The sequence below is a fragment of the Ictalurus furcatus genome, chromosome 16 (assembly GCF_023375685.1).
Source record: "Ictalurus furcatus strain D&B chromosome 16, Billie_1.0, whole genome shotgun sequence".
Taxonomy (NCBI): Eukaryota; Metazoa; Chordata; class Actinopteri; order Siluriformes; family Ictaluridae; genus Ictalurus; species Ictalurus furcatus.
This window is the reverse complement of record NC_071270.1, coordinates 8459091-8485430: the sequence shown is the minus strand read 5'-3', so window position 1 is coordinate 8485430 and position 26340 is coordinate 8459091. Positions and strand designations below refer to the sequence as shown.

The 26340-nt window shown below is 37.0% G+C and overlaps 1 protein-coding gene across 1 annotated transcript; it reads right to left on the bottom strand.

The window, feature by feature from the left end:
- Positions 1–395: 395 nt before the first annotated feature.
- Positions 396–25328, bottom strand: gabrr3a (gamma-aminobutyric acid type A receptor subunit rho3a). The gene is given in 9 exon segments (XM_053645429.1): positions 396–1073; positions 8476–8669; positions 12062–12214; positions 12689–12826; positions 13179–13273; positions 17408–17631; positions 20281–20348; positions 22537–22649; positions 24957–25328. Coding segments are annotated over 9 exon segments (1425 nt in total). The 5' UTR covers positions 25094–25328; the 3' UTR covers positions 396–770.
- Positions 25329–26340: the final 1012 nt, after the last annotated feature.

Genomic DNA, 26340 nt, shown 5'->3' with positions numbered 1-26340 from the left:
TTGTCTTGCCAGCGCTGACTGACTGGTTGACATAATGCAGCATACTGCAGGATCACGTTCTCTTTCTCGCACATTTTTAATGGCCACATCTGTAAAGTGACTGTTTTAATTGAACTCAAACACTACACTCACTCACATGGGTTTTTGTCAGTCCTCAGTGTGTCCCATAAAACAGGCTCTTAAAATAACAGCATATATACCAATCGTTCCTACTGTCACACCATTTAGATTGTATTCCCACTTCATGCCCAGTGTTCCAGGATACTAAAACCACCATGCAACCCTGACAAAGAAAAAATGGTTATTGAAAGTGAGTCAATGAGTGGACCCGGACGATTGACAATTGTGTTATTTTTATTTTTAAAACATAAAAAATGTAGGTATAGTTAGTTTTTTAACAACCAAAAAAAAAAAAGAAACATATTTAAAAACATATTTAATTTCACCTTTGTATTTGCTTACATGGCCAAATAAATATACAACTAGGATATATGAATTAATAAGAAAACAATCACTTTTACAGCCATAAGTAATAATCATAAATATGAAAAACACTTCTTTGGCAAAGGATAAATATAGCATATTAAATTTTATTCATGTAATTTCATTTTAGTGGAATGTTTACATAATTTGTTGTGACAATGCTACAGAAAAATATCCAAACAAACAAAAAACTATTTTTATTTTTTTTAAATCTATGTTCATCACAATCCACCTGGCCAAATCTCCCCACTAGATTGTGCTTGAAGTGTTTTATCCACTTTTCTTGTTCATGAATACAAGGACCAATATATAATGTTGAAAAGCAGATAGGCCAGAGGGAAGATGATACGGGAGTATGAGTCGATCATGTAGCTGTTGCTCATTATAAAGCTGACGTTGTGCCGAAATGATCTCTTCCTCCAGAGCCTTGTGCCCTCTGTAGGTGCCTCTACTGGTGAGTTCATGGGCACCACTGCCTGTTCTATGCTGGGGGTAGTCGGCAGCTCAGGAAAATGTGATAGGTCAATCTCGTTGTCATGGAAACAGCCATCATACGCCATAGCCTTTGTTGCAGCATAAGACACTGGCAGCTGTTATAAGACAGACAGCATAAAACATTGTGGATATTTCTCTGGTGTGTTTTGAAATAACATCATAAAAAGATGCATTTTGTGTTTACTGTAATCAGGGAAAAGGATGTTGATACCACTTCCTTGAAGCCCATATTTTAACTGTCCTCATTCTCTGAAAGGTAGTTCCCTCTTAAAGGGAACCCCCTTATTGTAGGGTACGACATAAAACCTTTAAGGACTCACCAAACCAAATAACCCTCTAGGGTGCTAGATGGTAACTTTTTTGCAGATAAATAGAGAGAAAATGAAAACAGAAAGTATTTTCAGTATGTTAATAAGGGCGATTCTAGACTTTAAGCCTCAGGAGAACTCAGCTCTCAATAAGATTTTATGATGGGTGAAAAAAAAGAGGAAATAGAAATACCTTTGAAGCTGAATGCAAATGATTACCAGAGTATCCTTACCAATCCAGGCAGGTTTGTCCCCCTAGCAGGTAGTTGTAACAACATTCCAATTATAGCCTATATACAGTCCCTTCCTGACAGGTGTTTCTGATTACACAAGTGTGTCCTGTTAGATTGATAGTTTAAACACTAGAAAGCTGTGAACATCTACTCTTGGTTCTAGCCTTCAATTTCTCCTGTGAAGACTGCATTTATTGTTAAAAAGGTAAGCCAACATGATGATCACAGAGATGTCTATGGGAGAAAAGCAAACCATTTTGAAGCTGAGAAAAGAGGGGAAATCAATCAGAGGTATTGCACAAACACTGGGAATACAACAATTTGGAATGTCTTGAAAAATAACAAAAACACTGGTGTACTGAAGAACATACACCAAATGTATTAGCCAAGGAAAACAACAACAGCTGATGACAGAAACATTGTGAGAAGTGGTGAAGAAAACCCCCAAAACAACAGTCAGCAACATCATCAACAACCTCCATAGAGCAAGGGTGAAGGTATCACATTCCACCATTCGAAGAAGACTTCAAGAGCAGAAATATAGAGGCCATACCACAAGATACAAACCACTCATCAATGATAAGCCAGATTGGAATTCACAAAGAAATACAGAAGTAAGTCACAAAAGTTCTGGAACCAACATTAACTTCTACCAAAGTGATAGAAAGGCCAAAGTGGAGAAAGAAAGTATCTCCTCATGATGCAAAATATACAAGCTCATCTGTGAAACATGGTGGAGGTAGTGTAATGGCTTGGGCTTGCATGGGTGCTTCTGGAACAGGCTCATTAATCTTTATTGATGATGTACCCCATGATGGTAGCAGCAGAATGAATTTTGGAACACTTTGTATACCAATGTACAGAGAACTGCATACAAATTCATGAAAAGGAATTTTATCACAGAGCAAGACAATGATCCAAAACACACTGCCAACTCAACAAAGGACTTTAACAGGGGGGGAAAAGTGGAAGGGTTTAGACTGGCCAAATCCATCAAAAGATCTTAACGTAATTGAGCATGCATTTCACATCCTGAAGAGGAGACTGAATGGAGAAACCCCTTCCCCCCCTAAAAAACAATCACTGAAAGAGGCTGCGGTAAAAGCCTGGAAAAGTATCACAATAGAAGAAACCAACAATGTGCTGATGTAAATGAGTTGCATGCTTGATGCAGTTATTTCAAGCAAGGGATATGCAACCAAATATTAAGTGTTATTTACTTTAATTTACATCAAGTCTTATCTGTTCCTATATGCTTGTTAGCCTAATTGATTTCTTACTTTGTCAATATTTGGCTAGCTATAGGTGAACTTTGGCTAGCCAATTTTTGGAGGATCTAGGGAACTGTAAAATAACACATTACACACATGTTTTCTTCTTTCAGATTGTAAACCACGTATACATTGATGTAAAACCAGCCATCAATGCAAGACATGGCAGCTTCTCTCCTCGACAGCATTAGCCAATGATTACCCAGTGATCTGATGCAGCCTTCATTTCAATTTCAAGCTTATTTTTATAGCACTTTTAACAAAGAAGCTTTACAGAAACCAGGATATAGATTTAGATTTAGATCCCTAATGAGCAAGCCAGAGGCAATGGTGGCAAGGGAAAAAATCCCTGAGATGACATAAGGATGAAACCTTGAGAGGAACCAGCCTCAAAAGGGAACCCATACTCTTTCCAGTGACACTGGATGGTGGGATTACTCATTGAAAACTGTATACTCTAACTTCAAACAGTGCTTTTGAAAGGATCTTCAGTATGAGCATTTTTGGTTTCATTAGTGTTTTGAACGTTTCATTTATAGTAACCAAGTGAAGTTATCCATTGAATAATGAATGAGACTCAAGAAAAAATTGTTTCAGTAAATGCAAATCTTTCCAAATGAGACCATCCACAAACATCACTGTGGTACCATCCACAACAATCTGACAGCAATCTGTAGGTTCACCATGTGGTGGCATCCTCAGCAGCAGTGAATGATCCTCATGTGAAAGAGGCTCCTAGCAGAAGTAGAGTATCAGGATCAGAATATGGATCAACCAGGACCAGGGGGCAATAAAAGTCAGGATCACCTGCATGTCATCAGTAATCAGGAGTAACATGTGTAGCTAGAGAGAGAGGGGGATGCACACATGCATGTGAGAGAGCGAGAGAGAGAGAGAGAGAGCGCACAGATATGCTTTTGTCCTGTAGTGGCTTAAGAGGAAGTAGAGACTAGTCAGCAAGACTATCTATGACTAAAAGCCAGGTATCACAGGCATTAGCACACCCTGTGACATAAAGACACCAGCCACTCTACCATCAACAGTGGACTAAAAGAACAACAGTGGACTAAAAGAACTCTTGGTAACACTTTCTATGAAGCCGTTATAACAAACTTTATAACTTTAAAGCCGTTATAACAAAAAGTTATAACAAACTTTTGCAAAAAAAAAAATTTTGCAACTGTTTGCATTAATATTTCTGTTTTTTCATTGCTTTATTAAAACCATTATTGTTCAGTAGTTACATTTACAATTAAACAATTTTAAAGTCATGTTCATAATTTCTTAACATTTACAAAGGTAAGTAATTGTATTATAACTCACAATAAGTATTTATAAGTCAGCACAACACAACTATCAAGAATAATATAAAATAATTCTCTTATTGGACATAGAAATAAATCTGCATTACTAACAATTCATTATAACTACAATATAATAATGTTATAAAAATTGGTGTATAATGCATTATGAGCATGGGCATTGAAAAAGCAAGTGTATCACTTATAATTAAGTATAACAATAATATAAATTTAGCTATAACTGTTATTATAACTAAGTATATGTCTTTATGTGTCATTATAAATGTGTTTATAGAGCAGTAATACTTGCTTATAAATAATTATAAATGGGGCTATAATTCATTATAAGCATGGGCTTCATAGAAAGTGTTACCAAACTCTCTATGCCCATGAACCCTTCAGATCAGTACCTTTATCTAAGAGAAACACTAATAACAAAAAGCTAAACAAACAGGTTTTCAGCCCAGAACTATGGGAGAAGACTTAGTGCTGTTATCTTGGCAAAGGGAAGTAGCACAAAGTATTGAATAAAAGGGTGCCAATAATTGTTGTACACTTATATATAACAAAGATTTTTTTTTGGATAAACCTGTTTTGTGTTTGCAGTTGTTTGATATCCATGAGAGCAGAGTATTTTTGTGATTTTTTTTTTTTAAACAAAAGATCAAAAGGTTAAACAATAAAAACAATTTTCACAGCCTTCTTTGCTCATATTTACCAAGGGTGCCATTATTAGTGATCACAACTGTTTTTCAAATCTCAATAAAACTGGCTGATGCAGGCTACAATTCCATAAAGAATGAATGAATAATAGCTATTTTAGACATGTAAATTGAATGATTTGTGTGTACAAACACTTCCGTTTCACAACAACGTCTTAATATCTCCATCTCCGGTGAGTGTGGCGCTGGCGGTGGTTAGCGGCTTATATACAGTGACCTTATACAGTGTGGGAGGAAATGTGATTGTACAGGACCCAGCCACTTCAGACTGGTACAATCAAGAAGTTGCGGGGCTACATTGATCTGTTTAAACCTCATACCTTCTCAATACTGACAGGAAAAAAACACGAGCAGATTTGTGAGCAGATTTGTGACTATGATGTATTTTTATGTTGGCTTGATATTGAATTTGGTGTGAGATTTACTTGGGCATTGTGAGAGTGTGAGAGGCAGGCTGAAAGAGTGTGTCTCACAAATGCGTGAGAGTTGGCAACCCTGATGTTGCTAGTAGTTATGTGGGTGAACACAAAACTTTGCTATGGAGCATCTCTGTTCTCTGTTTTGTATTAAATACAGACAGAATCACCATTATCTTTAGCATCATCTTTGGGAGAAGACCCATTAACTCTGTTTCAGACTGCTTTATAGTCCTCCGGTTTGAACAGCTGGCTGCACATTCACCAGTGTGAGACCACGTTAGTGTTTGTAAACAAAAAGAGATGTGTGCACAACCTGCTTAGAAAGAGACATGGACACCCTAGCAAGTGAGCTACTTGGTTATAATCTGACCAAGATATATATTGAGAATTTTATTTAGGAATCAGATTAACATTAGCTAAAATGTTATATTCTTATTTTCATGGATTAGCACCAAAAGACAGGGACTGCTATTTGGCATAACTAACACTTTCAAATGGTGTAACTCTAAAAGATTATGTCTTGGCATCTTGTCAGTGGCTAAATGGTGTTAAGGCACAGGTTTCCAACCCTTGTCCTAGAGTATCCCCTGCCCTGCACATTTTAGATTTTTCCATGATCCCAACACACCTGATTAAACTAATCAGCTAATTTAGCAGTCCATCCTGAGTTGCATGGGGTGTGTTAGAGATGGGGAAAAAATATTCGGGTAGTACCTGTTTGAAGAAATGTGTTGGTAAGGGATCTTTGAAGAGGACATTAGTGAAATTAGTTCTGTTGGAGTGATTTTTTTTTTCTCCTGACATAGCTATACTGTTTTCTACATAGTTATCAAATTGACTTTAAGTTAATACTCTCAATATTATGCCTAATATTTTCAATGTTGTCATTTAAAAAGTTAGTAAAGTCATCACTACTACATAATGTTGGTATTTGTTCTTCTGAGGTGGTGTTGTTCCTGGTTAACTTTTCTACTGTATTAAATAAGAATCTAGGATTATTTTGCTTACTTTCTATTAAGGTGATGAAATATGCTTATCTAGCAGTACTAAGAGCCTTTTTATAGCAAAGAACACTCTCCTTCCATTTGGAATAATAAAAATTTAGCTACTACACCATTTAACTTCTAACTTTTGTATGGTCAAATTTTGGGTGCTTAAAGGTGTACATGTGCTCATTATAGTAGGGTGACAATTTTACTCTCTAATTATTTTTTATCTAAGAGTGTCTATCTAAGAAAGGAACATTGAGGATTCAGTCACCTGATTGAGAATCAACTCCTGTAGATTTTCAATAAAGCTGTGTATAGTAGCTGAAATGATTGTATGCTTGATGCAGTAGAATGGCAAAGTGCATATATTATAACTAAAACACATATTGATGAAATGAGATGAGGTAATTCTCTGAGACAGTTTCAGACTGGGGTAGCCACAATTAATTTTTTCCTCTGTGAGGGACATGAGTCTGAGACCTGTAAGTCAAGCACAGTTTATGCAATTTATTTCTAGTGATGCCACATTTTTGGGGGTGTGGCTAACAGAGCACACAGACTTTCTTTTCAAAATGGTGGCCATTGCAACTTCCACATTTTATGGCAACAAGGGAGGTAAGTGATCAAATTTTTGCAGATATTATGTTTCTCTTGCTAATAATCAAATAGTTTCTTCAACATGGGTCTTGACTTCAATTTAGTAAGATTTCAGAATTATACAATAATTGTAACCCTTTCAAAACACAACTTTTATTCAATGTCCTTCGTAGTGGACATCAGGACTTACTAACTATTGTTTTGAACCAATTCCCATTCTTCAGTAAGCAGAGGGCTAAGTGAGGCAGAAAATATTTTACTTAGAATTGTGGATTGAGCCAATCTGGATTTCTGTAAAGCAGCTTTCTGGCAACGCCCATTGTTAATAGTGCTAAACAAATAAAATGTAATTACGTTTAGTTGAACAAAGAAAGTTGACAACATTTCAACCTCATTTTATATTTTATTAATTTTGAATATCCTTTTATCCAAAGGGACCTTGACATTGTCCAAGGGACATTGAGACAGGATATAAATGAGCAGTCAAGTGGTTATGGGTCTTGCTTAAGGGATTAACAATGGCAGTTTGGTGATGCTGGTATTAAAACTCACAGCTGTAGTAGCTGAAAGCCTTAATCACTGAGCCACCAAGTCCATAAACTTTTAAAAGTGATAATTTTATGGATGTACTATAATTTATATTGGTTACACTGCATCTGCAGCACCCACGCTGCTACACACAAAATTCAAACAACAGGCTATGCATCTTGTTCAGAGAAAGTCAGTAATGTTGAACATAGTAATATGTTTCTATCTGACAGTGAATTTAATTGAATTTGATATGTATTTCTTAATATTTTAGTATGTATTAGAGGAAAGATGGGGGTGCTGAAGCCCCTGATATAAGGCATAGAATGATATATGGTTAATATAAGAAAACAATGTGGTTCTTTAATGTAAACCCTAAATTCTGTATAGTGTTCAAATTCCTTTACAGGTACCTAAGTGTATTAACTTTAAAAATAGTGTAACCTTAAAACCTAAAAAAATATATATAGCCCAACAGTGGGAGCAACTTCTATACTGTGACATGTCTAAATATAATTGCTACTGGCTTGCATAAATCGAGCAGAAAACTGACATCTTAAGTGGCCTTCTATAAACAAGGCACCACATTCTAAATAAGGCCAAAGACATAATACTATTCCAGGGGTTGGATGTCGATTGGTTGGTGGCTATTGGCAAGTTCAATTCAATTCAATTCAATTTTATTTGTATAGCACTTTTAACAATGGACAGTGTCTCAAAGCAGCTTTACAGAAATATATAAACATAGGATACAGATGTTATGTGTGTGAATTTATCCCTAACGATCAAGCCTGTGGCGACGGTGGCAAGGAAAAACTCCCTAAGATGATATGAGGAAGAAGCCTTGAGAGGAACCAGACTCAGAAGGTAACCCATCCTCATCTGGGTAACAAGGGATAGTGTGAAAGTAAAGGAAATTCATTATGGTTTTTTATATGAAGTTTGTTTTGTTGAACTAGTCCACTGTTCACTAAAGGAGACTCGAGTGCAAAATTGTATGTGATAATTGCAGTCCTAAGGTCATAGCAAGTGATGGATTTTTTTCACGTCAGGATTTAAGTTATAACAAGCAAAAATGAACAGAAAGTCATAGTCAGTCCTCAAGAGTGGATGCCGTTCTGGCCCTGACCTTTCCCCTCTTGAGTTTCTTCATCTCCTCCACTGTGGTGAAGTAGTTAACAGCAGCATATTCAATGACGGAGAGAAAAACAAAGAGGAAACTTGTCCACAGGTACATATCTACAGCCTTCACATAGGACACCTGAGGCATGGAAGCTGACACACCAGTGATTATGGTGGACATGGTCAACACAGTGGTGATACCTGCACAGAAAGCAAGAAAAAGATAAAGAAAAATGATGGAGAGGATAAAGAAAATTGCACTCAAAACATTTAAAATATGCCATAGACCTTTACTGACAAAAATACTTTTCTTATAACTATGTTATGTAGAACTATGAGCATCTGTATAAATATAGTAGGGAACAAATAAAACTGAAAAGGTGGCATCTACTCAAAAGCTTATTCCATTTTCTCTTTAAAGCATCAGTATATAATCTTGGGGCTGTAAGGCTGGTGCCAAGATGTCTGAATCTGGAGAGAACTGCTATCTGAGAAAACAAAGGACTCTTAGGAAAATTAGCATTTGAACTCTCTTCCACAAATTTAGCATCTTCATACAAGATAACATATCACACTGAGTGGAGACTGGAATATCACTCTATATTGGTCCCTTCTCTTCTCTTTGGATAAAGCCTTCGAGGAGGCAACCACCTAGTGGAATGAGCCCTTATCCCCAGAGGCATAGCGAGACCGCACGCCTCATAAGTAACAGAGATTGCTTCCACCATCCAATTAGAGATGCGTTGCTTCAACACAGCATCACCTCTACTGTCTGCCAAAGCAGACCAGCAATTGCTCCAACTTTTGCCACTGGCCGGAGTGGTGGATGTAAGTAAAGGGAGCCTTTACTGGGCACTAGGTGCAATTTCTCTTGTTCCAGTATGAGGAATGGAGGAGGGAGAAAGCCTGCAACTCTACTGGCTGGGTAGCAGATGTAGGCACTTTAGGAATATAATCTGGCCTAGGATACAGAAAGGCCTTGGCTAATCCAGGGGCAAAGTCAAGGCAGGAGGGGGCAACAGAGAAAGCTTGTAGATTTCCTATTCATTTGAGAGATGTCAGGGCCAGCAGAAGAGCTGCCTTTAGAGTCAGGGTGGGTTGACTTTCCATACTGGAAGGAAGCTCCATAATCAAGCGGAGAGCCGGACCTGGAAGACTGAGCAAGAGATAGAGCTGCACTCATCTCTGGCTCCTCTCATACGGGATCCCCAGGACCTGAGCCGGCTGGCTTCCTCAACAGCAGCTGGCCCAGATCCATGGGGCTCTGAAACCCAACTCCTGTTGGCTTAGAAGAGAGCAAGCTATGAGCAGAGCTGCCTGATTGTAAAGCCTTCACAATGCATGCGGTTAGCCCCCTCAAGGGCCACTGTGGCATGATCCACCCTGAGACACTTCACATAGAAAGTGTGTCTGTCCCCCCATAATGAAACGGGAGCAAGGCGTAACACACTTACTGAATTCTCTCTGACTCATACTTTATTTTAAGGGAAAGAAAAGTGAAAAGATTTTTTTCTAAATAGAGAGGAAATGAAGAGTCTTTTTTTGGTGAGTGTTCACACAAACCATGAGCATGCAGTCTTTCACTGAATATAATAAGACTGATGACGTGGTTCACAGATGCCGTTTTATAGTCACGCAATGTGCAAAACTGCCACATCACCTGACCATGGCAGTCCTATAAATTAGGCATGATTTCCAGATATCGGTCACGTGCAAGGGTTCTTCCCACAGCGTGAAGTTCACATAACGTTGCGTTCCCTTTGAAATGGAAGTATGGGGACTAAACAAAGTAACTTTTAGGATAGAGCAAGCATGGGTGGCCTATAAGTCAATTAATTCTGTCTAATGACCAATACTGGCACATTTGTGAGTGTAAGATCCATGTACACAGCCAGCGTGAGACTCTAAGTAACACTAGAATCCGATTGAACAAATACAATCTAAATAAAGGATGATCAAATATCAACATAAATTAAATGATAAAGATTGGAATTTTAATATCTCAAAACATCTTGTTCATAATTGGAGTCAGATGAAGTAAAAAGAGAATCATATTTAAAGTTGATTAATAATTATTTAAAATGTTATTATATCACATAAATGAAAGACAGTAACATGTAAGAAGCCTTCTTCCTCTCCGTTGGATACTGTCTTTGGACCAGTAGGTGGTCCCAACAGAGTGGTGACCCCAACATGATAAAACTACTTAATAATCACGATTAACACCTTTCCAGTTTGATAACTACAGTGTGATTTGAAATCTCATAAGGTCTCACATGATGTAACCCTTTAATATTATTAATCTGGATAGCCTATACTGTCGGAGTTCATCCCTACAAGGCATTTAGGGATTTGGAAAGATCTCCGTTATAAATTTGGAAGCATTTGGAGCAACAGAAGTGGAAGAATATTTTGTTAAATCAGTTTTACTCACAGAGATGGTTAATCTTATGCTGTTAACTTGAAAAATCAATAAAACAGAATATCAGTGTATGTTGATTTAGCAATGAAAAAAATACAAAGATCATTACCATACATGGTAATGTTAAAATTCCACAACATAGGTAAACTGACCAGCTAGGTAGTTATCCAACTAAAATACCTGTTCGGCATAACTGAACTGCATATCATGCTTAAGTCCCTCTGAATATGAGAGCTGTAATTACCTATAATAATATGCCATTTTATAGCTCCAACTTTAAAAAACCTCAAAGACATGAAACAATAAAGAGTTAATATAAAAGATGATATCAGGAATTATTGAGGGTCAGTATTTCAAATAATTAAACCCATATAATACAGTTTAATGGCTGCTAAATTTCATTATCACTTGACTTTAGAAGAGAGACAGAAGCCCACTGTCAGGAGGCAGGGATGGCTGCACTTGCAGGTAATGCTTTTATTGAAAAAAATAGACAGGCAATCAGATCCAAACTGTCAGGGGGAAAAACATGAACAAGTAACAGGCAGAAGGTCAGGTGATCAGCAAAAAGAGTTAACAGGGCAAGGACAGAACCAAGAAACCAGGAAACCGAAAACAATATCATGAACTACAGACTCGCAAACAAAGTCTTGGTATGTCAGTTACGGACCACTGGCCGACACTACACATTGTGGGATTGTTTGTTTGTGTGTTTGTGTGTGTGTGTGTGTGTGTATGTGTGTGTTTGAGTTCAGGTGCAAGCAGAAAGCAGTCAGTAATCATGTAAGAGTGAACATTACGAACGAATGGCTGTGTGACATGGGAATTGTTGGCCATGTTTAAAGGCCATGGAGCATTCTGGGAGTTTGACATGACACTCACTCTCAAATCAGTCTAATTTGTTAATACTAGTCTATCATATATCCCCAAATGTCTGCAGTGGGTGTTATATGTTATATATTACCATATTATAAATTTCAAGCTTAATAAGGGGGAGAAGCTGATATCAGTGAGCTTAAACTAAAACACAGTGATCAGGTCTGTCTTTGTCATAGTGTCCCAAAGCACTGCCCCGAAACTCAGCAATCAATACTCTTGGGTCTTTGACCACATAAAGCGCAAAATTACTGTATTGTACAAGCACAGGTTTTGGTGTCCCAGAATGTGATACCTAGTGAAACACGAGCAGGGACTGCCCTCCTATCAATCCAGAAGGAGACCCAGGAGAGCATGACCATGAGCATGGTGGGGAAGTATGTCTGAAGCATAAAGAAGAAGATGTGTCTCCTCAGTATGAAATTTATGTAGAGTCTGTTATACCAGCCTGGGAGAGTGAAAACAGTATGTTAGAGAGAAAAAAGCAGCACACCACTTCAGCTTTCAACAGGAAGGCTAAAGTATTAAACAAAAAAAAATAAATCCAGGAACAGAAAAAAGTATAATAAAAAGTATGCAAGCACACAGGGGATGGATAAATAATAGAAAGAGGTGTGTAGCTTATGGCATATGTTTCTATGTATTTTTTTTTTCTTTCTCAATAAAAATTCAAGACTGCTATATATTGGTTAATGTTAATTTATCTTTCTAACTCTAAAATGTTAAACTAATTCCCTGGCTATCAAGGGTAATAAATTAAAGTTGCTCTTTCCCAACTGATCTGATACCAGTTTTTTCTAGCTAGACTTGGGTGATTATTCTAGAATCTGAGTCGAAGTGTCTAGTTTGGAATCAATGTCAAAAAGCAACTCCTACCTGCAGAGAAATAAAACCGCTAAAGTGCACATGGAGAAGTACATACCAGTACTGCTGTAAAAAGCTAGCCCATAGGATGGGTGGAATTCTTCAATAAAAAACTGTGAGAGTACAATCTCATCAGTCCTTAATGAATCGTTCCCATTCTTCCAGTAGAGCATGAGGTCATTTTCATTGTAAGCATCTTCAAGAAAGCACAGAGGGGGATAAAATTGTGGAAAGTTTTGCCTGCCAGGATAACTGATTTCAGAGCAGGCCACATTACAAAAAACACACAATTATTGAATTACAATATAGTCACTCAACAGCCTCATCAGATATAGTCAATCTAGAACCTCACCAGAATAATATTTTAACTGAAATATTTTATTTCTTGTGCATAACATTATATAATTTGTTCTGTAGTCCATATATTGTATATTGTTATTTTTGAGCTACTTAGACTATAGCATGGACATTACTGGGATGGTGAAAAAACTAAAAATAAAAAAATATAAAAAAAACAGTAGGTGATTGATACATGTGATACATGTAACATCAGTACTCACAACTCTCTAGTTCCAGAGTACAGTTCTGTGTATCTAGAGGAAAGTTACTGAAGTCCATAGAGCACAAAGCAGTCACAGTGATTCTGTAACAAAACACAACCCATTTGATATTATTGTATGTCATATATTATTGTCTTTCAGAAATACATTGGTGCTTTTTTTTTTTTTTTTTTTTTTAAGTTTGTAAACCCTTTAGAATTTTCTATATTTCTGCATAAATATGACTTAAAACATAATGTAATAATAATATGACCTAAAAGTATATGAACCTTTGCTTTCAGTATCTGGTCTTACCCCCTTTTGCAGCAATAACTGCAGCTAAAATGATTCTGGTAACTGTTGATCAGTCCTGCACATCAGCTTGGAGGAATTTGAGAAAATTCATCAGTACAGATCAGCTTCAACTCTGGAATGTTTATGAGTTTACTCTCTTGCTTCAGGTCCTTCCACAACATTTCTATAGGATTAAGGTCAGGACATTTACTTGGACATTCCAAAACATTAACGTTAACCATTTTTTGTAGAATGACTTGTGTGCTTGGGGTCATTGTCTGCATTGGCTGCATGACCCACTTTCTCTTGAGATTCAGTTCTCAGACAGATGTCCTGACATTTTCCTTTAGAATATGCTGGTATAATTCAGAATTCATTATTCCATCAATGATGACAAGTCGTCTTGTCCCAGATGCAACAAAATAGGCCCAAACCATAATATTACCATCACCATGTTTCACAGATGGGTTAAGGTTGTTATGGTGAAATGCAGTGTTTTCCTTTCTGGCCAACCACTCATGGGGTGGGTAACAATTGTAGGCAAAATTAGCTGTTTGGGTTAAATTGTTGTATTCTCCACCATTATATGTAACAAAAATTAACTGTTTAAATTGAGCTATTGTATTCTCCACCAAATATGCAGGATAGACTAGCAGATCAGCTAGAAAGGGGAAATTTGGATAATTTAGTATTTCTGAATAACTATTCGTCTAGTGAAAAGTTGAACTTGGCGTATTCATTAATTGTGCATTAGATCTTACCTCCATGGCCACCAGCAATAATATCCTAAATATAGTGAAACATTATTTGAAGAGCATGTAGCAGGAAGCAGGATCGGCAATTCAAGGCAGTGACCATTATAAACAAATAAGACACATGTTTAAAAACATACGAGACTTTATTGAACTATTCTATTCACAGAAACTAATCTAACACATAAACAACTCCCCACACACACTCGTACGCACATGCAAGCCGAGGTGAAAATGGTTTAACAGAGTGAATAAAGTTCAGAGTTTATTAAAAGGGATGTTATTTCCCAGACCATGACCTGAATAAACCAGTATTATCAATCTGATTTCACTTCTTTAGAAGGGCTTTAAACTTAATATTATATGCACCAGTCTTAGCAAGAGTCTGGGGTATTGCTTGCTTGTTTGAGGGGCTTTCCTTGTTACATCATGGTCTTGATTAGATTAACATGATGGTTATTTGTTCATCTGGTTGGTGTTGAGTGATGTCTCGGAAGACCAACCAGAATGCTGAATGGAACGATATCTAGTATGAGGTGTGTTTGGAGAGCTGTCGGCGGGAGTTTTGAAAAGCTGGGGAGCTCTAGGCTGAGTCTCCGAGCAGATGCTGATTGAAGACTCCCGCCGCTGCCGATGAAGTGAGATGAGTTATTTTTTAGCTAGCTGAGAGAGAAGAGAGAACCTACACAAAAAGCAGAGAGTTGCATTTGAACTTTTTTCTGGCTAGTCCCGCCCTATAAGGGTTCCAATCAACCAGAGATTGTCTTAGGGCTGGGTGTAAGTCAAATGCTCCTCCCATGATGTTAATCAGTCTGTTGTCTCTGCAGATGGGTGGTTCCATGCTTTTTAATGATGCATGGATTAAACTTTGTCCAAAATACTAACATATACATATAATGACATCCTATCTGAATTTCCTTACTTTCATCTATCAGAGAATTATTCCACAAACACATACATACCACACACAACATATGTTAAGTACACTATTAACAGTAAAACATAATAATCATACTAGTATTCCTATACTAATGCATGCTAAATAAACTAAACAATTTGTGGCAACTTAGTGGTTATAAGCACAATAAATCCAGAAGGAAGCATGGCAGAAAATAGGTGATAGGTGCAGTTGTTGTACAGATGTATTAATTTTCACAGTCATTGTTTCTGTGGATTGCCCTGATTGTGGAATGTGCTGATTCAAGAAGGGAAGGGGGCTCCTTCCCCCATTTCTTCCTGCAGTTATCGCTTAATGGGTGAAGGACATTAGGTTTTATCTGTTGGTTTACCTGGTGTTGGTGAGTCCAAGAGAAGGGCTTGTTTCTCAACCCACTTGTGGCATTCTGGGAGGTTGATTTATGGTTTTACTGCAACATTTGGCCAGGTGGCCAGTCTGACAAAGGCTGCTAGTGTTTACCAATGGTGGGTTTGTCCATCCATCCCAGACTTGTTGGCACCCGTCCCAACAGCATCTTTGAATTATGGTTTGAGTGGTTAAGGGCTGTTTAAATGGAATGTCTTATCTTTTCTTGTTATCATCTCTGCTGCCTGGTCGATCCTACACAATGGTCTTGAATTTCCTCCATTTCTACAAAGTCTAACTGTAGATTGGTCCAAATTAGTCAATTTTTTTTTAGAAATGGTTTTGTAACCTTTTCCAGCCTGATCAGCATCAACAACTCTTTTCCTGAGGTCCTCAGAAATCTCCTTTGTTTGTGCTTTGATGCATTTTCACAAACATATGTTGCAAAATGTGTTTGACTCTGTTCTTTAAATAAAACACTCCTTGTCATCCCATTGATTGAGAACACCTGACTCTAATTTCTCCTTCAAATTAACTGCTTATCCTAAAGGTTCATTTTAACCCAAATAAATAAATTACCAAGTATAATATTTGTTTCACTGGGTTCTCTTGGTCTACTTTTAATACTCATATTTATGCAGATATATAGAAAATTATAAAGGGTTCACAAACTTTCAAGCAATACTGTGTGAGGTCTTGTTAAGGAAAAAGATTGTTGTAGGGATTGTCTGCAGTTGAATATACTGTATGTATTACCATATATAAATGTTAAGGGGTGACACACCTTCACTAAAATACAAACGGTTCTTATTCATATTCAAAATACAAACATGTTTTTTTACTGTGGGTTCTCACACAAAGACACACCTGATAAAGTGCATACAAATGCCTTATGCGCTGATGGTTAAACCACTCCTTGACCAATGACGCAAGAAAATATCTACCATTATTCAAACCACAAGTTACCACCATGCCTACATTTAAATGTTTGATGAACTTCAAACAGGTTAGGTTAAATCTGATATCTTAAACACTACTACTACAGTCCATATAGTTTAAGACATTTTAAAGATCATATATAATGGCATTGCTAATATGACTAATTCAATCAGTAGTCTGATGTACACCGATCAGCACCGATAACATAATGCATCCCTGTGCCATCTCTTCCCCAGGTAAATGACAGTAAACATGATTAATCAGACCAGGCCACATTCTTCCACTGCACCATCGTCCAGTTCTGATGCTCACATGCTCATTGTAGACACTTTTGGTAGTGGACAGGGGTCAGCATGGGAACTCTGACTGGTCTGCGGCTACGCAACCCCATACACAGCAAGCTGTGATGCACTGTGTGTTCTGACACCTTTCTTAGCCAGCATGACCTTTTTCAGCAATTTATGCTATTGTGGGATCAGACCAGATGGCTCGCCTTTGCTCCCCATGTCTTAGGCACCTATGACCCTGACTCCAGTTCACCAGTTGTCCTTCCTTGGACAAGTTTTGGTAGGTACTAACCACTACATAATGGGAACACCCCACAAGGCCTGCCATTTTGGAGATGCTCTGACCCAGTTGTGTAGCCTTCACAATTTGGCCCTTGTCAAAGTTGCTCAGATCCATATGCTTACTCAATTTTCCTGCTTTCCTGTAAACAAATCAACTTCGAAAATTGACTGTTTACTTGCTGCCTAATATACCCCACCCCTTGACAGATGTAACTGTAATAAGATAATCAATGGTATTCAATTCACCTTTCAGTGGTTTCATTGTTATGGCTATTGTTATGTATATATCATTTTTTACACTCAGTGTAATTGTCTGTTACATACAAACACACAAACTTTTAAGTCTTCAAATTGTCTTTGTGCATACAGCTGTGATTGTACCTGACACTGTAGAGAATGTTTCCATCTGGATACACTCTCAACATGATGTTCTCCATTGTAGTGTCATGAATGAAAGAACGCTTGGAATGAACAAAGAAGACATCTGGCACCCATATTTTCTTCACAAGTCGTGCATCAAATGTTCGGCTCTTGTTGTTGGTTGATGGGAAGGCCAGTCTGTCATCCTGCCAGTAGTGTCTCAAATACAACGTCATTGTGAAGTCCTATGCACAATTAAGTAATAGTCTAATTAAGCAAATTTAGATGTTTGATTTGCAATAATGATCACACTAGTTTGTGTGCAATACTTTTTAATAAGTTTTTGAATAAACTGTCCTAAATGTATTCAGTAACATATTCTGTTAATATACATAAAAAAAAGAGTAACATATCAATTGAGAAAATATGCTAAGAATCTTGAAATGGTACTTGTAAACACCTGTGTGGTATGGACATCTGTCTATGATGCTAAAGTCACACTGTTCTTCTGTGTTATTGCCATTGGTTGGATTGGGTGTCCAAGAGTGGTGTTTTAAGGTGTTCAAATTAATATTTTTTAGTACTGAGATATTGAAAACGTATTCTTCTTATAATTATGAAGTTGCTGATTACTGATTACCTTTTCGAAATGTACAACTGATTTTTGTATTCCACAACAGTAGAACAGTATTCAAAATTTCAATTAATCTTTTTAATTAATTAGACATTTAATTAATTTACATTACAGCATATGGAAGACACCATAATTCTAACACAATTATCTCAGTCATACGACTGAGCAGTTGAGGGTTAAGGGCCTTGCTCATGGGCCCAACAGTGGCAGCTTGGCAGTGCTGGGATTTGAACTCACAACCTTCTGATCAGAAGTCCAACATCTTAACCGCTGAGTTACCACTTCCCTAAATTTAATTACATTTAATTAATTTTATTTTTTTTTCTGTTGATTTTGATGATATTGATTGTGTCTCTTTATTTAAGTAATTGTACTGAAATTTATTTCAATCTTTTAATGACTCCCAGGCACAATTATCCTTTAGTGGTGCTTGAAAGTTTGTGAACCCTTTAGAATTTTCTATATTTATGCATAAATATGACCTAAAACATCATCAAATTTTCACACAAGTCCTAAAAGTAGACGAAGAGAGCCCAATTAAACAAATGAGATAAAAAAAAATATTCTACATAGTCATTATTTATTGAGGAAAATGATCCAATATTACATATCTGTGAGTGGCAAAAGTATGTGAACCTCTAGGATTAGCAGTTTAATTTGATGGTGAAATTAGAGTCAGGGTTTTTTTTTTTTTTTAATGAATGAGATCACAATCAGGTGTGAGTGAGCACCCTATTGTGTTTAAAGAACAGAGCTTTATCAAAGTCTCATCTTTACAACACATGTTTGTGTCATAGCATGAACAAACGAAATTTCTGAGGACCCCAGAAAAAGAGTTGTTGATGCTCACCAGGCTGGAAAAGGTTGCAAAACCAGCTCTAAAAAGTTTGGACTCCACCAAATACATAGTAAGATTGATCGTGTACAAATGGAGGAAATTTAAGACCATTGTTACCCTCCTGAAGAGTGATCAGCCAACAAAGATCACTCCAATAGCAAGACATGTTCTATTCTGCAATTTTACAAAGGAAACAATAGTAATTTCTAAGCAGCTAAAGGCTTCTCTCACATTGGCTAATGTTAATGTTCATGAGTCCACCATCAGGAGAACACTGAACAACAATGGTGTGCATGGCAGGGTTGCAAGGAGAAAGCCACTGCTTTCCAAAAAGAACACTGCTGCTCCTCTGCAGTTTGCTAAAGATCACATGGGCAAGCCAGAAGCCTGTTGGAAAAATGTTTTGTAGATGGATGAGGCCAAAATATAACTTTTTGGTTTAAATGAGAAGCATTATGTTTGGAGAAAGGAAAACACTGCATTTCACCATAAGAACCTTATCCCATCTGTGAAACATGCTGGTGGTAGTATCATGGTTTGGGTCTGCTTTGCTGCATCTGGGCCAGGATGTTTTGCCATCATTGATGGAACAATGAATTCTGAAGTATACCAGCGAATTCTAATGGAAAATTATCAGGACATCTGTCCATGAACTGAATCTCAATAGAAAGTGGGCCATGCAGCAAGACAACAACCCTAAACACACAAGTCATTCTACCAAAGAATGGTTAAAGAAGAATAAAATTAATATTTTGGAATGGCCAAGTCAAAGTCCTGACCTTAATCAAATAGAATTGTTGTGGAAAGACCTGAAGCAATCAGTTAATGTGAGGAAACCTACCAACATCCCAGAGTTGAAGATGTTCTGTACTGAGGAATGGGATAAAATTCCTCCAAGCTGATCAACAGTAACCGGAAATGTTTAGTTGCAGTTACTGCTGCACAAGGGTGTCACACCAGATACTGAAAGCAAATGTTCACATAATTTTGCCACTCACATATATGTAATATTGGATCAATAACTAAATGAACATGTATAATAGTTTTGTCTCATTTGTTTAATTGGGTTCTCTTTCTCTACTTTTAGCACATGTATAAAAATCTGATGATGCTTTAGTTCATATTTATGCAGAAATATAGAAAAAAGGGTTCACAAACTTTCAAGCACCACTGTATTAGGATTAGGTTAATCCTAAAAAGGCAAGCTTCTTTTATTTGAGCCCTAGACATAACATCCAAAGAGAAAATATAAATGTCACATAATATAAAAACATTTTTCCTGCAAAACCAGTCAGCCATTATATTATTACACATGCATTATTTGGTTTCCATTCTGTTCTTTGGGGTGCTAAATGAAATTGTAAGTATTCTTTTTTATAAGATCAATGTAAATAAAATAAATAAATATTACAAGGCACTCACCATGTTAACCTCTGAGATGCTGTCAATACTTTCCACCTGCACATCAATACCCACCGGAATAGCTGAACCTTGAAAATGACACCACAAGACATGTCAGCCATACTTTGTCTTACCTCAGAACTGTGCATAACTGTTTTACAACAGTATCAACATAATGCATGTAGCATATGTAGGTAGTTCTCAGTTCAAGTTCTTTGGATGTCATGCTGAATAGATTTGAGTAACTTTATTTACTACTTTCTTGCTTAATTTAAGGCTTCATAAATTAAAAACACTGAGTTGAACAAAGTGTTCCACAGCACGAAAGACTTTCAAAAGTCAATAAACAAAATTCTATTATATATTTTAATATACAGTTGCAATCAAAATTATTGAATGCAATACAGTACATTACAATAAACCCCGTTGCAAATTAGGTTTATTGTCAACATTTACAGACTTTCAGCTGTCAAACAAAAAAGAGTTCGACACGAATGCTTCAAGTGGTTTCCCCAAATTCAACTGAAAATGTTCATTACAAACAACCGAAAGTCTGTAAATTTTGACAATAAACCTAATTTGCAGTTGGGGTTGAATCATTTTGATTGCAACTGTATTCTAATATATTATTACTGTCTATTACGGCCACAAGGTAAAAAGTAAATTACTTAAATTAAATGTAAATTAATGTAACAAATCGTATTATTCACAGAACAATTAAAACATCAATGAACAAAGAAAGCTAAATGTAAAATTTTTCAGAATGGTGAAAGGAATTTAGGTATTACTTATATTACTTAGTGGTCTTGAAAATATTTAGTAATTTTACTGTACGGTAAGCAACTGATTTGCTTCATCATAGGACTGCATGGTTGTGCATATTTAGGCAAAACTTGAACAAAATGATTCTAAACTTTTCAGTGCTAACTTCAAATCTAGCTGCTTGGCACTTTGATAGAACCATGAGTCACAATATTGTTCTGCTTCCTTTTAATTTTTGTTTGACTTCATACATTGTTCTCTTTGATTTACAAAAAAAATGTTTAATTATGATCCAATGGCAGATGATTCAATGAGACAAAGCCCTCCAGATATTTATATAAAAGCAGAGAGCACTTCACTTTCTAAAATTTAAACATCCTTGTTGTATGAATAAGGCTGATGCTTATATTTGCAGGGCTTTGTGTAGATAAATGCTCTCTGTCTTAATCCTTCTGTTGTGGTTAATGTTGTACTGTGCATTCCCTACATTTTAGGTAGATACACAGAGGCAAGTCTCTTCCCTATAAAGAACACACACAGCTGCATAAATCCAAACAAACACTTACGCCAACTTTATACTTCTTATCAGAGCGCAGCTGCTTCACTGCGAAGCAATTGCGTTATACAAATAGCCTCTGGAACAAATATAAATAATGCTAGATATAATCTAAACAATGCATGCAATAATACCTGAAAGACAAAATCTTTGCATGATAGATTTTATTGACCACTTTTCTGTAAGCTTGAACCAACCTTGTTCTGCATGCTGAGAGACAGCCCAAGATTTTAATCCAGATTACAACAAATAAAACAAACACAACTGTCTCCTTTATGCCCACTATGTGCTTAGCACAAATGAAAATCTGGGTCAGTGTTTTTTTAGGAAGGAAGATTTAGAAGCACAAGATGACACTAACCTACATTTCTCTCATTGGCTCTCCTGATGGCTGTGCTACACACTGATAATCAGGCTCTCTTTAAGCACTTTATAAGCCGATTGACTTTGGGAGATGCAGGTTCATACTAATGTTAGTTCCCTATTACATACTGACATAAATGTGGCACATTTGTCTTAGTGAAGTTACTAAAACACATTTTAAACCTGCTTTAAATTTGTTATAAATCATTTACTAATAGTCCCATCATTTAGATGTTAATGTTTCAGCTAATATTTAAAAAAAAAAAAAAAAAAAAAAAAATTATTTAGAGTCCCCCAATATTTGGTCGCCTGCTTAGCTCACATAGCCATCTTCTCTGTCCCCTTGTCTCTCATACCCTCACACCCAAGTTATCACAGTCAAGCTGACATAAGCACAATCTCTCTTTCTCTCCTTTTAACTTTTTTACTCTCTAGTTAACAAAAATACAAAAGTAAAAAAAAAAAAAAATAGAAACAAGACTCAGTCGCCATCTTAAACTAAAACAAGAATGTAAAATTTTAACTCCTGCACAACCAAAAGCTGCCACTCAAACAGTCATCATGGGAAGTAAACTGAATGTGTTTCATCTTCTCACCTCCAAAGCCAGGTCTCAAGGCAAAGTCCTGGTCCTCAATGCGCAGAAGCTGTTCTGATTTAATTAGCATAGACTTGGTGCTGTCAGTATTCTTCATTTTAAAGGCTATTTGTCTGAAGTGAAAAGAGAAAGAAATAACAATAAAATAAATAAATATACAAATAAACCATCAAATAAATAAATAGTCTTTATATACAATCTTTAGGGCAGCTGTATGGGACCATCTGCAGTAGCAGAAGGTTTAGTTCAGAATGCATAATTACCTATGGGAAAATTAAAGAACTTTTGTACTGTATAAGCAGCATGTGCTGTAGCATTTGTATCAGGTAGAACTTTTTTTTTTTGCTTGATTTTGTTAGACTATACTATTTATAGATGCATTCTGAACTGAATCTGACTTGCCTTCTGCTGCTGTAGATGGTACTACATATATACCCTAAAGATCTGCTCTTCCCAAACGCAGCATATACCCAAAATTCATCCATGGTTCAGTGGATAATCTGACCTGTACACTCTAGCTATATAACTGAGAATTCACCTCAGATGGGACACCAATCCATCGCAGGGTACCATGAACATACATTCATGTGCTCATTCATCTAGTGGCAATTTATCCTGGCTAGTCCACCTACTGGCATGTTTTTGGGAGGTGAGAGTGTCCATGAGGACAAAGGATGAACATGCCCAGAAATTCCACACAGACAGTAACCCAAGCTCAGGCTCAACCCTGGAACCCTGTGAGAAAGCAATGCTAAACACTACACCACCATACCACCTACTACACTTCCTATTCACTTCTATTCACAATATGCTCATTTTGAACATTGAAACACAGTCCTGTTTGCCTTTATTCTTCTACAGCTGCATACTGTACCGATTTATAGTTCCACTGTCTAGTGTCACCCAGAAGAGAATAGGTTCCCTTTTGACTTGATCTCAAAGGTTTCTTCCTCCTTGCCACTTTTGCCTGTGGCTTGCTTATTACGGATCTACAACCCCAATTCTGAAAAAGCAACTGTACGGAGCCTTCGTTGCTTTATTTTGTGCTTCATAACGCACCACACAATCTCAATTTTAGACAGGTCAGAACTGCAGGCAGGCCATGCTAGCACCCTCACTCTCTGCTTATGCAACCATGCACTTGTAATCCGAGCAGAATGTGGTTTGGCATTTTCCTGCTCTGGATGGCACCATATGTTGCTTCAAAATGTGTACATATCTTTCTGCATTAATGGTGGCCTCACAAATGTGCAAGGTACTCATGCCATGGGCACTGACACAGCCCCATACCATGACAGAAATTGGCTATTGGACCTAACAGCTTGGATGGTCCTTTTCTTCTTTGGCCTGGAGAGCACGACAGTTGTTTTATCCAAAAATTATTTTAAATGTTGACTCTTTGGACCACAAAACACAATTCAACTGTGCTACTGTCCATCTCAAATGAGACCAAGCCCAGAGAAGTCAGCAGTGCTTCTAGACAGTGTTGATGTACAGCTTCTACTTTGCATAGTAAAGCATTACCTTGTATCTGTGGATGCAGCGGCGAATGGTGTTGCTGACAAAGGTTTACCAAAGTATTCTGAGCCCATGTCAGGATTTCCAGTACATAAGAAACTCATGATGGTTTTTAAGTCAGTGACATCTGAGGGATCAGAGATCATGCACATTCAGAAGTGGTTTTTGGCCTTGCTCTTTACGCACCGAAATATGACCAGATTCCTTGAATCTTTTAATTATATTGTACACTGTAGAAGGTGAAATGCCGATTTGCCTTTGGGGAATGTTGTTCTCAAAGTGCTGGATTATTCGCTGGCACATCTGTGGGCAGATTGGTGAGCCTCAACCCATCCTTGCTCTTGAAGTACTAGGCATTTTTTGGAGGCTCCTTGTATACTATGATTAGCCGATAAACTGTTTTACATCACCTTCTTATTTCAACTTGTCACATCGCTATTAGTCCTAAATTTAACCATCCCAACTTTTTTTTGGAACGTGTTGTATGGACCAATTTCAAAAATGTTTTTCTTCAAAAAACTTTGCAGTTGATTAGGTAAAATATCAAATACCTTGTCTTTATCATTTTTATTTAAATACCAGTCAAAATACATTTACAAATCACTCCTCTTTGTTTTTATTAGCATTTTCCATAGTGTCCCAACTTTTTCAGAATTGGGGTTGTAAATCTAGCATTAAGGCTCCATGTCCTTTCATAATATTGCTTAAAGGGTGATGCTGAGATCATAAATGACATGATTTTACCATTTATCTTCATCTTAACTACAAAAGTCAATTAGGTGGTATCGGTACTGATTTCTTCTACCTCGACTTCCGTTGAAAGCAATATGCTTTCAAAAAAAAAAATGCACAGCAATATCAAAAACAAACACACAATCTAACTAATCTAGCACCATTCTCACCCTCCAAGTTTGTGCCATGTATTCTCCTGTAGATATAAATTCTTCTGCCTGCGTCGGCTAGGGAATTGGCTGTCAGTAAGCAGGGTGACGGGCCAGAGAAATGCAAGCCAGAAAAACCTCAGTGTCAGTAGCATCATGTTCTTAGCTAAGTCAAGCGCTCCAGAAAACTAAGAGAAACTAGAGGGTGTACCACTCTGGTCCCAAAGCAAAAGGTGTGTGATCACACTGATGAACCCCTCCTCAAATGATCACTTCCAAGCATATTCCATTTCTTCAGATTTCTTGTCCTGCACACTCAGCACATTGTACTTTAATCCTATCCAAATAAGCACATGTGCATTGTAGTTGGCAGTCCTGCCAGGCAAAATATTCAGACTGGGCAGCAAATTTTGTATCCAAACTCCACTCTGATGTGGGTCTGTGTCTCTGTCTGTATTGTGCATGCATGTATATGTGTGTCAAAGCTGTCCTGGACTCTCAGGACGTGGTCTGTTCTTCTGAAATGCCATCCTGCCCTTCCTCTAAGTAAAACCAAATATCAATTTATTTCTACAATGAGAAAGAATTACATTAATTCCTCTGTAATCTGCTTATGTGTCACTGCTGAAATCTTTCAGTAACCTATAAAGACAGACTGAGAGAGAAGAGAAAGAGTGCAGCCAGACAGGTTTATAATCAGGAACTAAACAACATTAATGGCTATGTGTTGAGTTATTTTGAGGGGACAGTAAATTTACACTGTTACACAAGCTGTACACTCACTACTGTACATTGTAGCAAAGTGTCATTTCTTCAGTATTGTCACATGAAAAGATATAATCAAATATTTACAAAAATGTGAGGGGTTTACTCACTTTTGTGAGATACTGTAGGTGTGTTATTGGCACCCCTATGAATTCATATAAGAGAAGTATATTCCCATTGATATTTTAAATTTTTAGTACACCTGGGTGACTAGGAACAGGAGATTGTTCCACCATGACTTCACAGGAGTATAAATATGAATTAAAAATAGGCCAAATTCCCTTAATCAGAGATAGAATGCACTGAAATTTGCCTGTTGAAGACAGTTTTATAACTAACCCTGCATATGATGATATTGCTATATCATCATATGCAGGGTTAGTTATAAAACTGTCTGGTTTTAAATTAATAGTCTGCATTTCATATCTAATATTTTCAACTTTACCAATGAAAAAATTCATGAAATCTTCACTGCTATATAAAAATTGTGATTGTGTGCCTGTTTCTGTGGTGGTTTTATTCCTAGTTAATTTTGCTACCATGTTGAATAGAAATCTAGAATTGTTGTTGTTTTCTTCTATAAGGTGGAGAGATAGACTTTGCTAGCATCACTTAGAGATTTTCTATAGTTGAGGAGGCT